Here is a 22,922-nt window from a genome sequence, read left to right as displayed (position 1 = left end):
GACAGAGTGGCTGCCATGACTGGATGGCTTTCTGGTTTCACTACTTGGGTCAAGGAGGTCGCTTCTGAATGTGAGTCTACACATTGTGTCATCCATAGAGAAATGCTGGCTAACCGTAAAATGTCACCTGAACTTAACAACGTTTTGCAGGATGTGATCAAAATTTATCAACCACATTAAAGTACATGCCCTTAACTCACGTCTGCTCACGCAGCTCTGTGAGGAGATGGACGCAGAGCACACACGTCTCCTCTTATACACAGAGGTGAGATGGCTTTCTGATGGTAGATCACAGGCCAGAGTTTCTGAGTTAGGAGAGCCACTCCAGAGATTTCTTTTAGAAAATCAGTCACCACTGGCAGCACATTTCAGTGACAGAGAATGGGTCGCAAAACTTGCTTACTTGCGTGACATGTTCAATATGCTCAACAAACTCTATCTGTCACTTCAGGGGAGAATGACAACTGTGTTCAAGTCGGCAGATAAAGTGGCTGCATTCAAAGCCAAACTGGAATTATGGGGGCAATGAGTGAACATTGGGATTTTTGACATCTTTCAAACATTAGCAGAGATACTGAGCCAGGGCCTTCTTTCTCCCAGCTGGTGCATGATCCCCTATCTCAGCTTTCAAAAGAGTTTGAGCATTACTGCACAACCACAAAAGACCCTGGAACTGGGAAGGAACGGATCCGTGACCCATTTGTGAATAAGCCAGGTGAATCGACTTTGTCCGTGCTAGAAGATGATCAACCGCTTGAGATCGCAAATGACGGTGGCCTTAAAAGTATGTTTGAGACAACTTCAAATCTCCATACATTCTAGATTAAAGTCAAGGTGGAATATCCTGAGATTGCCACAAAAGCACTGAAAAGCCTGCTTCCATTTCCAACATCCTATCTTTGTGAAGCAGGGTTTTCTGCAGGGACGGCAACCAAAGCGAGATTACAGAGTAGACTGGACATAAGCAACACACGTCGGGTGTCACTGTCTCCCATCACCCCCAGATGGGACCATCTAGTTGCAGGAAAACAAGCTCAGGGCTCCCACTGATTCTGCATAATGGTGAGCTGCATAATTATTTCATTCTATATTACAATGTAATAATAACAGAAATAAGGTGCACAATAAATGTAATGCGCTTGTATCATCCCAAAAGCACCCGCCCCCACCCCGGTCCGTGGAAAAACTGTCTTCCACGAAACCCGTCCCTGGTGCCAAAAGTTTGGGGACCCCTGGTCTAGACAACTGCATACCAGATGATTACAGTGGTCTTCTAACTGGTCTCTTTCCACTTCCTACTACACACTGATCATGGTACTTTCTTCTCAAAATCCCTCAATACTTTGTCAGTTCCTACTAAGAAATTAATTTAAAGGCAAAGTCCAAATACCTTAGATGAGCCTTGAAGGATGGCATTTCTCCAAATTATCTTCTAAACCACTATGAAAGATTAGGCTACATTTGCCTATAGAAACTTATGACATGAACATAATGATTTATTTTTACTTCCTTCAACTTAATGATATCTCAATCCTTTGCCTATAAGAAATGGAAAACAGAATTTCCAAGTCCCATACTTCTGGATTCCTTACAAATCTATTTTTGGAGTTTTTTTTCCTATACTGAATTCACTCTCTATCACCATGGAAACCAATCTGAAATTAGTGTTGTTAGGATCTTTAAAAATACAACTCTATTCAGCAAGCCTTCCAATGTTCAAAAAAGTCTTTTCTCTGCATGGAGAATGGAAATCAGCGTAAAGCTGGGTAAAAATACATCACCCCACCCACATAAAAACCATTCATCAAAGCTTAATCAACAGATTGCACATGGGACAAAGAAAGAGTTCTCTTCCTTTTATTCACCTTTTATAAGGCTATTATGGTTTCAGTTATTACGGTTTCACTATGACATACCTATGGAGCTTGTAAACAGTTTTCTTCGCCCACCACAGCTTGGAGTAGAGTATGTAAACATGAAAAATAATTTCTGTTGCACAATAGTATGTGGTCTGCTCATCCCAGCCATCAGCATCCTAAGATTCAACACTGAAAATACCACTTCTAAACACCTGAGCTGAGGACGCCAACTGGAAGAACAACTCTATATCTGAGTTACATCTTAGGTGGGTAATAAGTGAAACAAGTTCTAATTTCAGAACATAGGGCAAAAATCAATGAGACAAAACTGCAATTCAAATTTCTTAGGAAAAAGCTAGAGACGTACATGCATCTTAATAAACTTAACAGTCAGTTTTTCCTTCCAGAAGCAGAATAGAGCACTGTTTCCTCAGGTGAGTACCAGGTGAAGGAACTGGTTTGCTCATCCTTAAACACCAGAACCACCCTCAGCTCAACGAGAGGTCCACAGCATGAAGAATACATGGGATCACTTTGTCGTAAAGCAGAAACTAACACACCACTGTAAAGCAATTATACTCCAATAAAGATGTTAAAAAAAAAAAAGAATACATGGGAAATGAGATTAACAGCAGAATCACATCTCCCATCTTACAGATGCTCACTCCCAGAATATACACTTGTCAGGAAACAATACTTCAAGAATATTTTCACATTTCTATATGGTCAGAACTTTTTGAACAAACAGCTTTAGCAGCAGGGTTAAAGAAAGACTGAATGGGAACCCAAATAATAGAGCCCTCCAGAGAGACAGAAAGTCTTCTCTCTCCCCAGAGCCATCTGTTTGTGAAAAAGACACCTTTCCTTCTTTTCCCCAGAGAGGATGTGTTTACATTCCAGAGCAGTGTTCCCTCTCTCCATCTCCAGAAAGGCAAATGGACAGAAGTGCCAGCTATCGTATATAAACTCCAAGTTTCATAATTTCAGAGTTTGTCTCTCGTGGTACAAAATCCCAGTGTACACATAGGGTATATCTCGTTCTCACATCACCTCATGGAGAACTGAGGCATAAGGAACCAACACGATTTACACTAAGAGTTTATAAAAGGTCTGATTTCTGATGCAGAGACCTCACATTTCTGTTAGAGAGAGAGAGAGAGTGAGAGAGAGAGAGAAACTGTGGCGAGCTGACTTGTTAGCCTCTCAGACCCTTCTCAGTTTCAGACTGAACAATACTATTTTTATAAGCATATTCAGTCAAATTCCTGGAAGTCAACTGCATGTGACTCCAACATAGAATATATTTTTTCATCATTCAACCAATTTTGCACACCTAACTCCTGGACTGGATAATCTCATGAGATACAGTTAAAATCCAGTACCTGGATGACAGCAGCACTGATAACTCACTATGGAACTCTTCATTTTAAATCCTCCCCTCAAATGACAAAGATTTCCAGGAATAAGAGGAGGTGTTACTACAGAATATGCAGAAAAGTAGGGGTGAAATACATTTGTTTTGGTTTGAGGAAAACTTAACTTTCTGGTAGGGTTAGGAACAGTAAAATTATCACAGCTTTTGTTTCAAATGGTTACACACATAATAATATATACTTCTAAATAAGATATTTTTAACTGGAAACATCTACAAGCTAATATTGAAACTGCAAGTAGTATTAAGAAGATGGGGGAAATACCATTTTATTGATTTACTTCATTTTTATTAATGTCTTAAAGTCTCACAGATAGGTACCAAAACTTGTTGCTGATATTTATTTCTATAACTTTAATGCCTATATTTATACAAATTCTTAATCAGGAAGAAAACTCAGTCTGTTTCCAAAAGAAACCACATTTAGTCAACAGTCCATTGAACTTGTTAACTATTATACCAGTACACTGAAATACTGAAACTGTAAATGTGGAATCCATATATATGATCTTATCTGTTAACGATTTGTTAACAAAAGATTTTCAATGTTACTATTCAATAGGGTAAAATGCAATGATGTGTTTTCTTCCGTTTCCTTTATCTTTATTTTTAAAACTGAAACCTTCTAAATACATTACAATTTGAATATTCTAAGCTACAGGTTTAATTCTATCTGAAACTGGAGCTAAATTTTTAAATTAATTATAATTACAGAAAATGCACCTGTTATTTTAACATTCTCCATTTCACAATTTTATATAAGGCCAGTTTTTATATTAAAAGAAATATTACATTTAAATAAACTGATCACTAGATAAACAAGAATATTATCAATACAGTCTCTCTTGTGAGGGGTAGTTTGTCACAAAATTCCTTACAGTTATAAAGCCTCCTATTTGCAAAGCTTTTCTTTATCCACTGCCTCAGTCCTGACACCACTACCCTCAGGTCATCAGGAAAGTACATATATATATTTGGAATTGATATATTTATCCCTATTTTACAAACAAGGAAACAGGCTCAGAAAAGTTAAAGAATTTACTTAAGAGCACACAGGTTACATTGCACAATTAATCATCATACTTTTTTACCTTCAAATACATTAAAGATGTAGGCCTTTCAAAACTGTGGTTTCTTCCTGCTTAAAACAGTAGTTTTGTCAGTGTATCCTTTTCTAGTACTTAAGAATGTGCAGAACAGCTCTACAGCCTTGATTCAAACACAGACCCCCATCACTTAGTAGCTGTGATCCTAGGTAAGTTCTCAAGCTCTTTTTGCCTCAAATTCCTCAACTGAAACTGTTATGAAGGGTCAATGAGACAACATACAAACAGTACTTAGTATAATGTTTGGCTCACAGAAAGCATTCAGTAAATACCGGCTTAAAATTCCAATTACTTCATCTGAAATGAAAATTGAGCAGGGTTTTATTTTATACTTTTACTCCTGAACATTTCAACATTTCAGATCAAACTTTACTAACTTTTTCCACATTTCTCAGTGTCAAGGCACGACTGTGTCTGCTGATAGAAAGTGTCGACTGAAGAAAAAGCACAACCTGAAAGTTGAGAATTATGCCACAGCAGCATTTCCAAGCCCCTTGCACAGCAGCTTCAGTAGAGAACACTCAGGAAACAGGTATTACAGTCATACATTTTCTGTGCTGTATTTCAGTCAAAACCTGAGCTCTCGCATTCAGGTTAATTTAACTTAATGCTTTATATGAAATTGGATAAAAAGAAACATTAACTCACAGCTTCAGATAACGGAATGATAAAAGAAAATGTAAACCCACACGGTCACTTAGTGTTCTACACACTAGATGGCGGTATCACATAAAGCACAGCAGAAAGAGACTCACGCCTCAATAGCATCATGCTGAATAAACTGATTATGTATCTTTCTTTACATGTGGCAAGAGATTTTTTTCCTTCTTACTGAAAAATAGTTCGTGAATGTGAATAAATGTTTGTTTTTGGACAATGGAGATGATATAAGGAGAAGTGCAATAAAGATAATAAATATATAGAATTTAAAACTACATGTGGTTTTACTTAATAAATAATAAGAAGCCCTTTCTAGCAATTGCTTATCTTTATATTTTTCTTCAGGTTTCAATTTCTGTAAATAAAATATAACACTTATACATCAAATCCTGTAGAGTCTGTTCAAAGTACTATTCAGGGAGAAAATGTCCAAACTCAAATGCACTTATTAAAAAACAATGACCCAAAACAATAAAATATCAATAGTACCTATACAATTTTATTTATCTAAGGAAAAAAGTATGCTTAGGAATTAATAGTTAATTAATAATAGGGAGGGAGAAATGAAAGGAGGGAGGGAGAAGACAAAGAGTCTCATGTTGATGAATAAAATCCCAAGCTGGTTTCTTGATAAGACCAAGTGTTAAGAGTATCTTGTACACAACAATTTATACCCACAAATTTGAAAACCTACATTAAACGGACAATTTTCTCAGAAAAGATAAAAACTGACCTAAGTAGACATTGACTAGACCTAAAAAGAACCTGACTAGACCAATAATCAAATTATAAGTTGAAATGGTAATTAAAGATTAAGCCCTCTAATGGGAACCAAACAGGAAAACTGTACTAAACTTTCAAAGAACAGGTAATTCCCATTTCTACAAACTATTCCAAGACATTTACTTTTTAAAGGGTATGGGGCAGTGAAGTTCCCTAACTCAGGCTAGTGGACAAGTACAATACGCAGACCAACAGCACTAATGAACACAGACAAAAAAATCGTAAAATCCTGATAAGAGTGAAAAAGGGAATTTATTTTTTAAATATTTAGCCCAGAAGTAGAGTGTGTCCTAGTGAATAAAGATGTTTCAACAATCTATTTCTGTGACCAGAGTAATGATCTGCACTAATTTTTAAAGACAGCTTATTCATGCTCTATATAAAAGTGGACTAAGAACTAAGAACTAAGAACATGACATGGTACAGCCTCTCCTGCTGTGTCATTACATCCTTTTACCTCTTCACCTTGTCACATCCCCAGTTCATTTAAGTCAGAGCTCACAGTTCATCTTAGCTAGAAGGATCATTGGCTGTCATCTGGTTATTCTAGTGTATCCATTATGAAGGTAAGGAAAACAAGACCAAGATTAACTGACAATCTCCCTCAAGGTCAAGACTGTGTGGCACAATGAGAGCATCCTGTCAGCTGGCCACACCCATTCCACCCCTCACCAACATCCTTTCTCCTCAACAGGACAATGCGATTTTATGTCACGTGTTACAACTGAAAATAGTGAACTGATACTTGAACAGGAAAATCAGAGACAGGCTAAGGTCTGCTAGAACTGAGCTGAAGTAGGATTTGAACACAGCTGTGCAATCAAAAGCATATATGTTGCCAATTCACTGGGAAAAGTATACACGGGCTTGGTAATTATTTTATCAGGCACAAATTAAATTACAAACAGGAATGCTGGAGGATGCTCAGTGTTTACAACAGCATCAAAAGGAATAAAATACTTAGGAATAAATTTAACCAAAAAACTGAAACACTTGTATGCAGAAAACTACAAAATACTGTTGAAAAAAATTAAAGAATATGGGCAGACACCCCATGTTCAAGGACTGGAAGACAATATTATTAAGATGGCTATATTCTGCAAATTGAACTACAGAATCAACATAATTCCTATAAAAATTTCAACTGCCCTTTTTTAAAAAAAAAAAAAAAACAAAAATGGACAAGCTGATCCTAAAATTCACATGGAAATCCAGGGGACTTCAGAATAGCCAAAACAATCTTGAAAAAGAAGAACAAAGTTGGCAAACACACAATTCTCAATTTCAAAACACATTACAAAGTTACAGTGATAATAACAGTGTGGTACTGGCATAGAATATATATAGTCGAAAGGAATAGAGGTGAGAGTACAGAAATAAACTCATACATCTATAGTCAACAGATTTTCAACAGGAGTGCCAGGACCAAGGGAGAAAGAACAGTCTTTCCAACAGTGGTGCTCAGAAAACTGAATATTCACATCCAAAAGAATGAATCTGGACCCTTACATCACACTATATACAAAAATTAACTCAAAATGGATCAAAGACATAAATGTAAGTGATAAAACCATAAAACTCTTAAAAGGAACCACAGGAATAAATCTTCATATCAATCTTCATATTGGGTTAGGCAATGATTTCTCAGATATAACAACAAAAGCATACGCAACCAAAGAAAAAAACAGATAAATCAGATTTTACCAAAATTACAAATTTCTACGCTTCAAAGGACACTATAAAGAAAGTTAAAAGACAACCCACAGGATGTGAGAAAATATTTGCAAATTATGTATCTGATAAGGGTCTAGTATTCTGAATAATATAAAGAATTCTTACAAGTCAACAACAACAAAAAACAACCCAATTAAAATATGGACTTGATAGACATTTCTTCAAAAAAGTATGTAAATGGCCAACAGCACATCTGTCTAGTCACACCCACTAGGGTGCTATATGCAACAAGACATAGAAAGCCAAGAGAATCAAAAACATATGCTCACACAAAAAATCATACATGATTCTTTATAGTGGCCAAAAAGTGGAAACAACGCAAATGACCACAGACTAAAAAATGGTTAACGGTATGTGGTAGGTCCACACAACAGAATAACATTAAGCCATAAAAAGGAATGAAGTACTGATAAATGCCACAACATGGATGAACCTTGAAAATACTAGGCCAAGTAAAAGAAGCCAGCACAAAAGACAACATACTGTATGATTATATTTATATGAAATGTCAAGAATAGGCAAATCTACAGAGACAGAAAGCAAATAAACTTAGCAACAACTGTCAACATTTTAAATGTACATACACTTTGACCCAGCAAATCCTTACAGGATTTTATTTAATGGATATATTCATATAAATAAAACCTGCAATATCCGTCAATAGGGAACTGATTAAATAAACTACGGTATAATAATAAATGAAATATTATGTAGCTGTGAAAAAGAATGAGGTGAATCCAAATTACTGAAATTAAAAAAAAAATACAAAATATACTTCCAAGTAAAAAAGCAATTTTCAAGACAGTATGTATAGAATTCCATCTAGCTATATTTTTTAAAGGTTATAGATAGCTAGGTAGATAGTTATAGCTATAGCTCTATCTAGAGATACTGCTATTTATTTTATAAATATATAGAAAAATTCTAGACAGACACATAATAAATAGTTAATAAAAGAAATAGGGCATAAAGGGAATTTTAACTTGCATTTGTAGTTTTCATCATCCATTCTATTTGATGCTTTACTATAAATAAATAAATAAATGCACACTCATACGGAAAATATATTCTTATCCTATAAGAGCAAATTTAAATGGTGAAAAAACCCAAAATATTAAAAAAAGCATTTTTAAAGCAGATTTTATCTCTTCTTCAAATTCATTCATCCATTCATGCAACAAATATTCACTGAGTGATTTTTTATGTGTCAGGCACTGTTCTAGATAGATGCTGAGGTGGAAAAAAAAGAATAAATAATAATAAAATATTTAGCATGCCAAATGGTGGTAAATGTTATGGAGAAAAATTAATTACAGAAGAGAGATGAAAACTGCTGGTGACCAGGAATTGCCATCTTATGTACAGAAAGTACACTTGCTCTGAGAAGACATTTGATCAAGTATTTTAAAAAGGGAAGGTAGCAAGTTATGTGAATATCCAGGGAGAAGAACTTTCCAAGTAGAGGAAACAGAGAGTCCAGTGGTCCTGAGGAGGGAGCCTGTACACCTGGAGGGAGAGCGGAGGCAACTGTGGCCAGAACTCTAAGCCTTAGGGGAGGAGAAGTAAGAGATGAGGTCAAAGAGGTTAGAGGTAGAGCTTGTAATCCATGCAGGGAATTTCAAAGAATTTGAGTTTTACTCTGAAAAACAGGAGAAATAATTGGAGGGTTCCGAAAAAGTGACATGATCTGACTTAACATTTAAAAAGAATCATTCTTGCTGTTATGCCAACTATATAAGACTAATGAAATAATCCCCCTGAAAGGACAACAGCCAACTTAAGGTGACAGCTGAGACAGGCAGGGGTGGCCAGATCCTGGATATATTTTAAAGACAGAGCCAAGAGTTTTGCTGATGGACTGGATGTGAGGAGTAACAAAAGGAAAGAAATCCAACATTACTCCAAGGTTTGGCTGGTCAGGAACTGGAAAGATAGAGTTGCTATTCATCACATTGGGGAACACAGCAGGAGGAGCAGGTTTGAGAGCAGACTGTTCTAAGTATGCTAAATTTAAGAGGCTATTAGTCATCCAAGTGAAGATGCAGAGAAGTCCGCTAGAGACACAATGCCACAATTCAAAGAAGAAACCGTTAAAATTTCCTTTGTATGTTATATGGTAATGATACTACTAGCCCAAATTAACCCTTACATCTAAATTATTTTATAAGCAATTTTGTCTCAATCTAAATAAAATTGAGAATCAGAATTTATAACATACAGGATTAAGAGTAATTATTTTCATTTTACAACTGAAAGCCTTAAAGTTAAATATAATACTGTCAGATTTTTAAAATTTAGTGGACAGTAACATTTTCTAGGATACAATGGCCTATTGAAACTATAAATTCTCAATATCTAAGGAAGAGAAGCAGCTATAAATATGAGCACAAGAAATCTGTAAGTCTAAGAGAAATTCCTCAGATCAGAGTAAAAAAAAAAAAAAAAAAAAAGAAGGTATGCAACTGCAGAATCTCTCACAACTGGGACATATTAATAGGCAAAATTGAGTCAGTCAACTGACAGTACGAATACCTATGAGGATATAACAGAGCTACCAAGCTTAAGGCTGATGATGTCTTCCAAACACATTTTACTAAGTTTTCCTACTTATTTTCTCCACAGCACATACTGTCAATCCTATATTAAAAACAAGTAAGGATTCTGAGAAGGAGAATTCTGGGAAGATGGTGGAGTAGGAAGCATCAGGAATCTCCCACCTAGACAGTAATTGCACTGGCAGAATCTGATGCAATTACTCTGTAACTCTGGAGTCTATTGAAGGCTTGGGACTTCCAGGTGAAGGCTTGGAGGATACACTGCAGAGAATTTTGGTGCATCTCAGCTCTTAGCACAGTAGCAGCTCCCCATCCCCAGCACCTCGGCACATGCCACATACACTCAAGGAGCAGCCTGAATGCAGCTTGTGAGAGCCAGGGTGGGCAAAAAGGAGCCTGCCCCAAAATAAGAAGGACCTGGGCTCTGATGGCTACTCCTGATAGCAGAGGTGCAAACAGGCAGACAGTCATGTTGTTACACCCCTCATTATTGTTGCAAACCCCTCCCCCACTAGCTGAAGCAACTTCCAAAGAACTTAAAGGCCCAGTGCCCTTCCCCCTCCTTAATTTTTCTTCTTCCCCTTTGGAGAGCCAGACATTATAGACTAGGACATTCCAAATCAACTGCATACATGGTAAAGATGCCCAGGGACACGTGCAGGCTCAGTAAATACCTGAGGAGACCTTAAGTTTACACCTCAGGCTAGTTCTTGGCACAGAGTGAGGCTACAACAATTAAAAATAAAATAAAATAAACAAAAACAAAAAACAGCAAACCTCAGGGAAGGGGCAAAAATCATATTTCCAAAGTTAGTTACTACTACCACATTCAAATGTCTGAATCAACAAAAAACCATAAGGTACACAAAGAAATAGAAAACTACAGCCCATCCAAAGGAAAAACATAAATCAACAGAAACAACCATAAAAAAAAAGTGATAGTAGATCTACTAGGAAAAGACTTTAAGATAACTTTTTTCAGATGCCCTCCAAAACTAAAGGACAATGTAGAAAAAGTAAAGAAAATGACATATGAACAAAATGGAAATATCAACAAAAAGACAAGTTTCTAAAAAGAAATTCTGCACCTGAAAGTACAATAACAACAATGAATATTTCACAAGAGGAACTTAAGGGCAAATTTGAGTAATCAGAAGAAAGAATCAGTGAACGTGAAGATATGACAATGGAAATTACTGAGTCTGAGGAACAGGAAAAAAAAAAAAAAGAAAGAAGAAAAGTGAACAGAGCCTACAGGACCTCTGGGGCACCATCCCATACACACTGTAGGAATCTCAGAATGAAACAGAGAGACAAAGGACAGAGAGAATATTTGAAGAAATACTTCCTGAAAACTTCCAAAATTTGATTGAAGATATGAATATAAATAGCCAAGAAGCTCAACAAACTCCAAGTAAGATGAACTTCAAGAAACCCACACAAGACACATTATAATAAAACTTTCAAAATCCAAATGCAATGAAAGAATCTTAAAAGTAGCAAGGGAGAAGCAACTAGTCACATACAAGGGATCTTCAATGAGATTATCAGATTTCTTATCAGAAACTTTGGAGGCCAGAAAGCAGTGGGGCAACAAATTCAAACTGCTAAAAGAATAAAACTGTCAACCAAGAATACATATCCAGCAAACCACCATTCAAAAGTGAGAGATAAAATAAGACATTCCCAAATAAACAAAAGCTGAGGAAGTTCATTAACATTAGGCTTATTTTGCAAGAGATGCTCAAGGGAGTCCTCCAAGTTGAAATGAAATGATGCTTGGTAATAACTAGAAAACATATGAACAAACAAAGACCTGTAAAGGTGAATACATGGGAAACCATAAAAGCTGGGATTGTGTAACACTTTGTAACCAGTTTTTGTTTTCTACATGACTTAAGAAAATAATACTTTTTTAAAATTATAAGTCTAAAAGTGAGTATTGGAAATTTAGTTTGTAACCCCACATTTTGTTTTTGACATAATTTAAGAGACTAATGTATTTAAAAGAATTACTAGTTTATGTTTTAGGGACACACAATGTAAAAAGATGTAATTATATGACATCAACAACTGAAAGGTATGGGGACCAAGATGTAAAGGAGCAGAGCTTTTGCATGCCATTGAAGTTAATCTGGTATAATTAGAGTGTTATAACTTAGGATGTTAAATATAATCCCCATGGTAACCATAAAGGAAATATCTATAGATAGACACAAAAGGAAATGAGAAAGGAATTGAAACATTTCACTACCAAAAAATTAACTAAAAGCAAAAGAGGACTAATGCAAAAAATGAGGGACAAGAAATCTATAATACACAGAGAAAACAAATAGCAAAATGACAGAAGTAATTCTTCCTAATCAGCAATTACCCCAGATGAAATGGATTAAACTCTCCAATCAAAAGACAAAGATGGACCCAATGGATTAAAAAAAAAAGTGATCCAACTATATACTGTCTAAAACAAGACTCATTTTAGATTAAAAGACACAAACAGGTTATATAAAAAGAATTCCCAAAACTCAACAACACCAAAAACTAAACAACCCAATTCAAAAATGAGGAAAGGACTTCAATAGACATTTCTCCAAAGAAGATATACAAATGGACAATAAGTACAAGAAAAGACCATTAGGGAAATGAAAACCTTATTTTACTCATTAGTTTGACAAAAATGTTCAAATGTTATATCATATATATGTTCATCCAGAACCTTGTCTCCTACAAGTGTTTGATTCCAAGCATCCAATGGCACATTATGCATATCCCTATTGCCTCATCAGGCCATGGACTATTCATGCTCTCTTTACTATTGGACATAGAGTCATTAGTGTCTTTAATCAGACTGGAGAGCCAGGAATCAAGGTGGTGGAAATGGGAGTGGTACCACTCAGTGTTACTCATAGTGACTCACTAGCAAAATTAGTGTTTCCTGTCTCCATGACTATATGCTCTACTGGCCTAGTAGTCTTAGTTCCAAGGGGAGGAATGTTTCCACCAGAAAACACAACAATGATTCCAATGAATTGGAAGTTAAGAATGCTGTTCAGCCACTTTGGGCTCCTTATGCCTCTAGATCAACAGGCACAGAAGGCCATTATGGTACTGGCTGGTATGACTGATCCTGATCCTGACTACCAGGGGGAAACTGGACAGCTACTTCACAATGGAGGTAATGCAGTGTATGTCAGGAATATATGGGATCCCTTAGGGTGTCCTTAGTATCACCATGCCCCACCATTAAACTCAATGGAAAATAACAAGAACCCAGTTCAGGAAGGACTGTTAATGGCCAGACCCAGAATGAAGGTTTGGGTTGCCTCACCAGGTAAAGAACCACAACCAGCCGAGGTTCTTGCTGAGGGAAGAGGGAAATACAGAATGAGTAGTGGATGAAGGCAACTGTAACACCCCCTACAACTATATGACTGTTTACAGAATCAAGAACTACACTTGCCATGAGCATTTCCTCCTTATTTTGTTATGAATATGTTCCTGTGTGTGTGCACATGCATGCACGTGTAACAAATATCTTTGTTTTCTTCCCTCTCTTATCACCTTATATAATGTAAGATTTATATCATGGTATTTAAGTATTTTTAACTTTACATCACAGTATTTTAGTTATGGGTTATCAAGAAGAGTAAACATTACCCAAGGACTTTGCATCCTCCTCTAGGAAAAGGGTTAATGTTTTTGGTTGTATGAAAAATAGTTGATGGTGCTAGGCAGAAGTATGACTTTGTTATTGTCTTTATTTGGTGGTAAGTATGGTTTAAGGGGTGCCAAGTTGAGAAGGGGCAGACTGTGATGGTTAATCTTATGTGTCAGCTTTTGGGCAAACATTATTCCAAATGGTACTCTTATTTTTTAGATGAGATTAACAATTAATTCAGTAGACCTTGAGTAAAGCAGATGACCCTCCATAATGGAGAGGGAGAAAAGAAGATTACCCTCCAATCACTTGCAGGTCTTAATAGAAAAAAAGACTGACCTCCCCTGTAGACGAGGCAACTCTACCAGCAGAGTGCCCTTGGGCTCAAACTGCAACAGCAACTCTTCCCTTGGTCTTCAGCCTACTCTGGAGATTTAGGACTTACTAAAGCTCCACAACCACATGAGCCAATTTCTTAAAAATCTAAATATCTATCTATCTCTCCCTCTCTCTCCTCTCTCACACACACACACACACACACACACACACACACACGCACACAAATTCGTTCTGTTTCACTACAGAACTCTGACTAACATAGCTGATCACACTTTAAAATAATAATAAAATTGGACTCCTTTTAAAAAAGACTGGTGGGTATCACAGTGTTAAAATACTGAGATACTGTACCACCAATGATCCATGCAACAATAGGGGCAATGCTTTGCACAGAAGAAGGCCATCAGGACTCACCTCCAGTGCTATGGTTTATATCCACTCTGACAGGTTGTCACACTAGTGGTTCAAAATTTTTAACATCACTCCTTTTCACACTATACATAAATTATCAATTACAAGTAACTTGAATGTTAAAGTCAAAACTATGAAACTTTTAGAAAAAAAATAGGACAATATCTTTGTAACTTCAGAGCAGGGAAGGGCATCTTAAATATGACAGAAAAACTACAAGTCAGAAGATTTGTACAAACATACAACTACATAAAATAAAGAATAAAATAGTAAATGCCTGAACACTAAAAGCAGAATAAAGAGAGTGAAAGAAACATACCACAGGGTGAGAGAAAGTGTTTTTAGTTCAAATACAAAAACAATAAAGGACTAGATGCAACATGAAAGGACTAAGATCCAAAATATGTAAAGCATTCCCATGAATGAATAAGAAAAATACAAGCAAATCTATAAAACAAAATGAGCAAAAGGCTTGATCTAGAGTTTAAAAAAATAGGAATCTCAAAGGCTCAATAAACATTTGAAGAGCTAAGCAACCATATCAGAAATCAGGAGACTGCAAATCAAAATGCAGTGAGAATTACATCCCCATCAGATTGGTAAAAATTAACAAGTATCAAACAACCATGAGTTGGCAAGGATGTGGAACAACTACTCTCGTTTACTGCTTCTGGGAGTATAAATTTGTAAACCACTTTAAAAAGTAGTTGGCATTGGCATATCAGGATTCACGTAGAACAATGTTCACTGAAATGTTGTTTAAAACAGCCCCAAACTGACAATAACCCAAATTTCAAAAAAATAAAAGAATCAATAAATTACTTGTGACATACGCACACTATGGATTAATACACAGCTGTGAACAAACTGAACAAACTATGAGTACATACATCTGCAAGGATAAATTTCACAATGTTAAATGAAAGAAACAAGAAGGAATACATTCAATAATGAAGCCCAAACTGGTTTGATATTTCAACTTACCCCTGATCCTTCTAACCCTGCTCTACTTTTTTACCATAATGCTTATCTTCTTGACCGTCTTCTATGCTCTTTAAGAATGGGTCTTTGATTTTGGTTGTTGTTGTTCACTAATATAGCCAAAGCACCTAAAACAGTGCCTCGTACATAGTACTTGCTCAGTAAGTATTTGCTGAACAAATTAGAATAACTCCAATTAAGTTCAAAAAGGTAAACCTAAATGCCATATTGATTAGGAATACATATAGAGACTAAAACTATTTTTTAAATGTAAGGTAACAAATATTACAAAAGTCATGGTATAAGTGACCTTTCAGGTAGGGAAGGCAAATTAAACACAAGAGGGACACAGGAAATTTCTATCTCTTAACCTAGGCTTTAAAATGTACACAAATATGTATATAAAATATATTATAAATCTGTTTTATATACATGTATATACATAATATACTTTACAATAAGAAAAATATTGAAAAAAAACTCCATTAGCACTTCTCTCCCTAACCCCTACTCCACCTTCACCCCAACTCTGATTTATCCATCACCACTATGACCCAACAAAAGAGTCAGGTAACGACTAAAATAGTTCATGCTATCAAACAGTGGCAAACTCTGTCTAGGAATCTGATAGAAATTCTGAAATTTATACAGATTCTTTTATACTGTTTCCACTTGAAACAGGAGTCATCAGGTGTCAAATATTAGTAAATAGAAGAGAAAAAAGTCTTCACATCAACCAATAAGACATCAATAGAAAAAACTACTTCTAAGTGTCACCTATCAAATACACAGATAAAGATATAAATATGTATTGATTCAGTATGCAGGAAATATCTCGAATATACCTGTATGCTGCCAAACTCAACGTTCTCATAATGGAAATGTGCACATTCAGCCATCTTCGGAAAGTGACCTTTAGTGAAGGGTAACCTGAAGTACATGAAATAAATGAGATACAAGATACTGGAACAGTCAAAATTAACTAAACTTAAGGAGGAAATAAAACAGGTTGAAGAGCTCATGCAACAAGCAAAACTATTTAATAAGCACATGCACATGAGCACAAATATCCACACATACCTTTTCAGAAATACACAGAATCAAATGGAAATTACATTCAGTGCACAAGTCAAAACCAAAAGAATAAAATAAAGTAAAATAAAAAGCATCACTATAGTACTCTTCTAATCTTGACCCATGTCAATGGCCCTAGAAAAACTAGGCTTTCAGTGAATGTTATGGAAACTGTCAACAGCCTGCTCTAAGCAGAAGCAGCATTCCCACCACAATATACAAAACCAGATTTTACCTGTGAATGTTGTCACAGCCCATCAGTCCTGGATTGGTGGGTCTGGATGCAGAATGAACATATTTATCCTTGTCTTTCCTCTACTTAGAATAAAAACATAGCTATCTAACCCTTCACCAGGTGAAAAGATGGTTTTTCTGCCTAAAACTGAAATGGATACCTTCAGATATTTCACTTAATAGTCAAATACTGGCATCCATCTCAGGCTTTCTCAAAGGCATAGCTGAGAAACAGCAATTTAATAACTCAAATAGCAAAAGTGATTTTTCCAAATGACTGAGAGGATGTATTAAAGGTACCAAAAAAGACATACTTGGATTGTTCCTATTGAACAAATGCAACCTAATACACAATAACATAAAAGTTGTTACAAGAACAAAATTAAAGTGTATTTTTAGATAAGTAGATAATCCTCAGACCTATTCTGCTAATAGTTGAGTGATAATTAAAGGCTTAACAGTATAATTTAATGTATGGACAGTAAGAGCTCATTTAGTAAGAAATCTGGATAAAAGTTTTAACAGAACTAAAGAACTGATTTCCATTTAAAGAAATTCACTTAAAACCCGCTGTAAAATTATACTTACTTTTTCACATGTTTAACCTTCATACTGGATGTACTGCCACATGTCTTAAGACTAAGGTCTCCAGGAATCTCTGGAATGTCTGCTCCTCTTGCCTTAAAAAAATAAAGACAAAATATTTATGACTATCCCTTTATTATGAATACATTTAAAAGGCATAAAAGGCAGATTATAGCTCATTTCAATGGTTCTGCTGACTCCACACCAAAAGAAATACATATAGATTTAATAATCTCTTCTTAAAATTATAACTTACTTGACTTTTAATTGTTAAGAATAAGGAAAAATATTCACCTAAAAATATTTAACTTTACTGTAAAAGGAAAAATTTTTTGTTAAACTAAAAATTTTCATTCTCTTATCAAATTTTGAAATCAATTATTATATTACGTGCCTCAGCACAAACTAAAATCTCCCCCAAGAATTGTTGGAACAATATAACCATGGTTACAATGATTAATAAAAGTTTAAATGGTATATGTGAACATAATTAGGAGATAACAACATACATTTCTCACACTAAAATTTGTAAGTACCATCTATGTTAATACCTTCAAATTACTTCTTACTCTGCCAGTTTTCATAGTAGTGATTTTTTAACTTTAGTGAAACATTCACCTGCATCATTTAAACAACAGAAACTGGAAAATGAAAAAGTTCTTCACACTCTGGAGAAAGCAAACAGCAAATCCAAACATCTATATTAAAAAACAAATTTATGCTATAAAATCTATGACTTGTAACAGAAAAAATTAGTATAGCCAATGTCACATAATGCAATATGGGAGAATAATGTGGGTTGAGCATTTAAACTGAGTTAAGAGGAGATCCACAAAGAAGATGCGGTAAATATATACAATGGAATATTACTCAGCCATAAAAAAAGAACGACATCTTGCCTTTTGTAACAACATGGATGGACCATAAAGGCGTTATGCTAAGTAAAATTAAGCCAGAAAAAGACAAATACGGTATGATCTCACCTATACATGGAATCTAAAATCAAATCAATATGAAAAAAAACCAAGCTCACAGATACAGAGAACAGACTGGTGATTGCCAGAGGTAGGGGTGGTGGATAGGTGAAAAAGGTGAAGAGGTCAAAACATACAAACTTCCAGCAATAAAATAAATAAGTCATGGGGATTTAATGTACAGCACGATGACTATAATTAATAATACTGTATTGCACATCTGAAAATTACAAAGAGAGTAGATCTTAAAAGTGCTCATCACAGGACTTCCCTGGCAATTCAGTGGTTAAGACTCCATGTTTCCAATGCAGGGGGCATGGATGTGATCCCTGGTTGGGGAACTAAGATCCCACATGATGGGTGGTGTAGCCAAAAAAAATTTTTTTTTTACTTAAAAAAAAAAGTACTCATCACAAGGAAAAGAAAAAAACATTTTGTAACTATGTATGGTGACAGATGTTAATTAGACTTACTGTTGTGATCATTTCACAATGTATACAAATATCAAATCATTATGTTGTGTACCAGAAGCTAATACAGTATTACACATCAATTATACCTCAGTAAGATAAAAAAGAGAAGAAATTCACAACATCAGTTCAATTTTTAAAAATGTTTTCTTATTAAAGAAAGAAAGAGCCAGGGAGGACCTTCAAGATGGTGGGGGAATAAGATGCGAAGATCACCTTGCTCCCCACAAATACATCAAAAATACATCTAGATGCGGAACGACTCCTACAGAATCCTACTGAATGCTGGCAAAAGACCTCAGATTTCCCAAAAGGGAGTTGGTGCTCTGGCTGGGTGTCAGGCCTGAACTGCTGAGGTGGGAGAGCCGAGTTCAGGACACTGGACCACCACAGACCTCCCGGCTCCACATAATATCAATCAGTGAGAGCTCTCCCAGAGATCTCCGTCTCAACACTGACACCCAGCTCCACTCAACGACCAGCAAGCTCCAGGGCTGGACACCCCATGCCAAACAACTAGCAAGACAGGAACACAACCCCACCCATTAGCAGAGAGGCAGCCTAAAATCATAAGAAGTTCACAGACACCGCAAAACACACCACCAGTCACGGTCCTGCCCACCAGAAAGACAAGATCCAGCCTCATCCACAGGACACAGGCTGGCACCAGTCCCCTCCACCAGGAAGCCTACACTACCCACTGAACCAACCTTACCCACTGGGGGCAGACACCAAAAACAATGGGAACTATGAACCTGCAGCCTGCGAAAAAGAGACCCCAAACACCGTAAGTTAAGCAAAATGAGAAGAGAGAAAAATATGCAGCAGATGAAAGAGCAAGGTAAAAACCCACCAGACCAAAGAACTGAAGAGGAAATAGGCAGTCTACTTGAAAAAGAATTCAGAGTAATGATAGTAAAGATGATCCAAAATCTTGTAAATAGAATGGAGAAAATACCAGAAATGTTTAACAAGGACCTAGAAAAACTAAAGAGCAAACAAACAGTGATGAACCACACAATAAATGAAATTTAAAATTCTCTAGAAGGAATCAATAGCAGAATGACTGAGGCAGAAGAACGGATAAAAGACCTGGAAAACAAGATAGTGGAAATAACTACCACAGAGGAAAATAAAGAAAAAAGAATGAAAAGAATTGAGGACAGTCTCAGAGACATCTGGGACAACATAAATGCACCAACATTCGAATTATAGGAGTCCCAGAAGAAGAAGAGAAAGAGACTGAGAAAATATTGAAGAGATTATAGTTGAAAACTTCCCTACTATGGGAAAGGAAATAGTCAATCAAGTCCAGGATGCACAGAGTCCCATACAGGAGAAATCCAAAGAGAAACATGCCAACACACATATTAATCAAACTATCATAAATTAAATACAAAGAAAATATATTAAAAGCAGCAAGGGAAAAGCAACAAATAAAACAAGACCCGTATATATGCTGCTACGAGAGACCCACTTCAGACCTAGGGACACATACAGACTGAAAGTGAGGGGATGGAAAAGGATATTCCATGCAAATGGAAATTAAAAGAAAGCTGCAGTAGCAATTCTCATATCAGACAAAATAGACTCTAAAATAAAGGCTACTACCAGAGACAAAGAAGCACACTACATAATGCTCAAGGGATCAATCCAAGAAGAAGATATAACAACTGTAAATATTTATGGACCCAACAGAGAAGCCCTCAATACATAAGGCAAATATTAACAGCCATAAAAAGGGAAATCAACAGGAACACAATCATAGTAGGGGACTTTAATACCCCACTTTCACCAATGGAAATATCAACCAAAATGAAAATAAATAAGGAAACATAGGCTTTAAATGATACATTAAACAAGATAGACTTAAGTGATATTTATAGGACATTTCATCCAAAAACAACACAATACACTTTCTTCTCAAGTGCTCATGGAACATTCTCCAGGATAGATAATACCTTGGGTCACAAATCAAGCCTTGGTAAATTTAAGAAAACTGAAATTGTATCAAGTATCTTTTCTGAACACAATGCTATGAGACTAGATATCAGTTACAGGGAAAAACCTGTAAAAAATACATACACATGGAGGCTAAACAATACACTACTAAGTAACCAGAGATCACTGAAGAAATCAAAGAGGAAATCAAAATATACCTAGAAACAAATGACAATGAAAACACGACAACCCAAAACCTATGGGATGCAGCAAAAGCAGTTCTAAGAGGGAAGTTTATAGCAATACAATCCTACCTCAAGAAACAAGAAGCCTCTCAAATAAACAACCTAACCTTACACCTAAAGCAATTACACAAAGAAGAACAAAAAACCCCAAAAGTTAGCAGAAGGAAACAAATCATAAAAATCAGATCAGAAATAAATGAAAAAGAAATGAAGGACGCAACAGCAAAGATCAATAAAACTAAAAGCTGGTTATTTGAGAAGATAAACACAATTGATAAACCATTAGCCAGACTCATCAAGAAAAAAGGGAAAAGACTCAAAACAACAGAATTAGAAGTGAAAAAGGAGAAATAACAACCGACACTGCAGAAATACAAAGGATCATGAGAGATTAATACAAGCAACTATATGCTAATAAAATGGACAACCTGGAAGAAATGGACAAATTCTTAGAAAAGCACAACCTTCTGAGACTGAACCAGGAAGAAATAGAAAATACAAACACACCAATCACAAGCACTGAAACTGAAACTGTGATTAAGAATCTTCCAACAAACAAAATCCCAGGACCAGATGACTTCACAGGCGAATTCTATCAAACATTTAGAGAAGAGCTAACACCTATCCTTCTCAAACTCTCCCAAAAATAGCAGAGGGAGGAACACTCCAAAACTCATTCTACAAGGGCACCATCACCCTGATACCAAAACCAGACAAAGATAACACAAAAAAAGAAGACTACAGGCCAGTATCACTGATGAACATAAATGCAAAAATCCTCAACAAAATGCTAGCAAACAGAGTCCAGCAGCACATTAAAAGGATCATACACCATGATCAAGTGGGGTTTATCTCAGGAGTGCAAGGATTCTTCAATATACACAAATCAATCAATATGATACGCCACATTAACAAACTGAAGGATAAAAACCTTATGATCAACTCAAGAGATGCAGAAAAAGCTTTGACAAAATTCAACACCCATTTATGATAAAGACCCTCCAGAAAGTAGGCAGAGGGAACTTACCTCAACATAATAAAGGCCATATATGACAAACCCACAGCCAACATCATTCTCAGTGGTGAAAAACTGAAACCTTTTCAGAGCTAATCAATGAATTTGGTAAAGTAGCAGGATACAAAATTAATGCACAGAAATCTCTTGCATTCCTATACGCTAAGGATGAAATATCTGAAAGAGAAATTAAGGAAACATTCCCATTTACCATGGCAACAAAAAGAATAAAATACCTAGAAATAAACCTACCTTAGGACATAAAAAACCTGTATGCAGAAAACTATCAGACACTGATGAAACAAATTAAAGATGATACAAACAGATGGAAAGATATACCATGTTCTTGGATTGGAAGAATCAACATTGTGAAGATGACTATACTACCCAAAGCAATCTACAAATTCAACGCAATCCCTATCAAACTACCAATGGCATTTTTCACAGAACTAGAACAAAAAATTTCACAATTCGTATGGAAACACAAAACATGCACATATGGTCACCTTATCTTTGATAAAGGAGGCAAGAATATGTAACGGAGAAAAAAGACAGCCTCTTCAGTAAGTGGTGCTGGGAAAACTGGACAGCTACATGTAAAAGAGTGAAATCAGAACCCTCCCTAACATCATACACAAAAAAACCTCAAAATGGATTAAAGACCTAAATATAAGGCCAGACACTATAAAACTCTTACAGGAAAACATAGGCAGAACACTCTATGACATAAATCACAGCAAGATCCTTTTTGACCCACCTCCTAGAGGAATGGAAATAAAAACAAAGATAAACAAATGGGACCTAATGAAACTTAAAAGCCTTTGCACAGCAAAGGAAACCATAAACAAGATGAAAAGACAACCCTC

At 35.9% G+C, this 22,922-nt stretch overlaps 1 protein-coding gene across 2 annotated transcripts in view; it reads right to left on the bottom strand.

Moving 5' to 3' along the window:
- Window positions 1–22,922, bottom strand: part of ARHGAP32 (Rho GTPase activating protein 32) — a 196,880-nt gene that overhangs the window by 119,726 nt on the left and 54,232 nt on the right. The window contains exons 3-5 of one of the 2 annotated variants that reach the window (XM_024131194.3): window positions 17,415–17,506; window positions 16,828–16,869; window positions 16,364–16,448 (exon numbers count right to left, since the gene is read on the bottom strand). In XM_024131194.3, the coding sequence (XP_023986962.1) occupies window positions 16,364–16,448; window positions 16,828–16,869; window positions 17,415–17,506 (219 nt within the window). The remainder of the gene's footprint in view (window positions 1–16,363; window positions 16,449–16,827; window positions 16,870–17,414; window positions 17,507–22,922) is intronic. The other variant, XM_024131195.2, reaches the window with a different exon arrangement.

This window comes from Physeter macrocephalus, chromosome 16 (assembly GCF_002837175.3).
Source record: "Physeter macrocephalus isolate SW-GA chromosome 16, ASM283717v5, whole genome shotgun sequence".
Lineage (NCBI taxonomy): Eukaryota > Metazoa > Chordata > Mammalia > Artiodactyla > Physeteridae > Physeter > Physeter macrocephalus.
The sequence above is the reverse complement of the archived record's forward strand: the minus strand, read 5'-3'. Positions and strand labels throughout refer to the sequence as shown.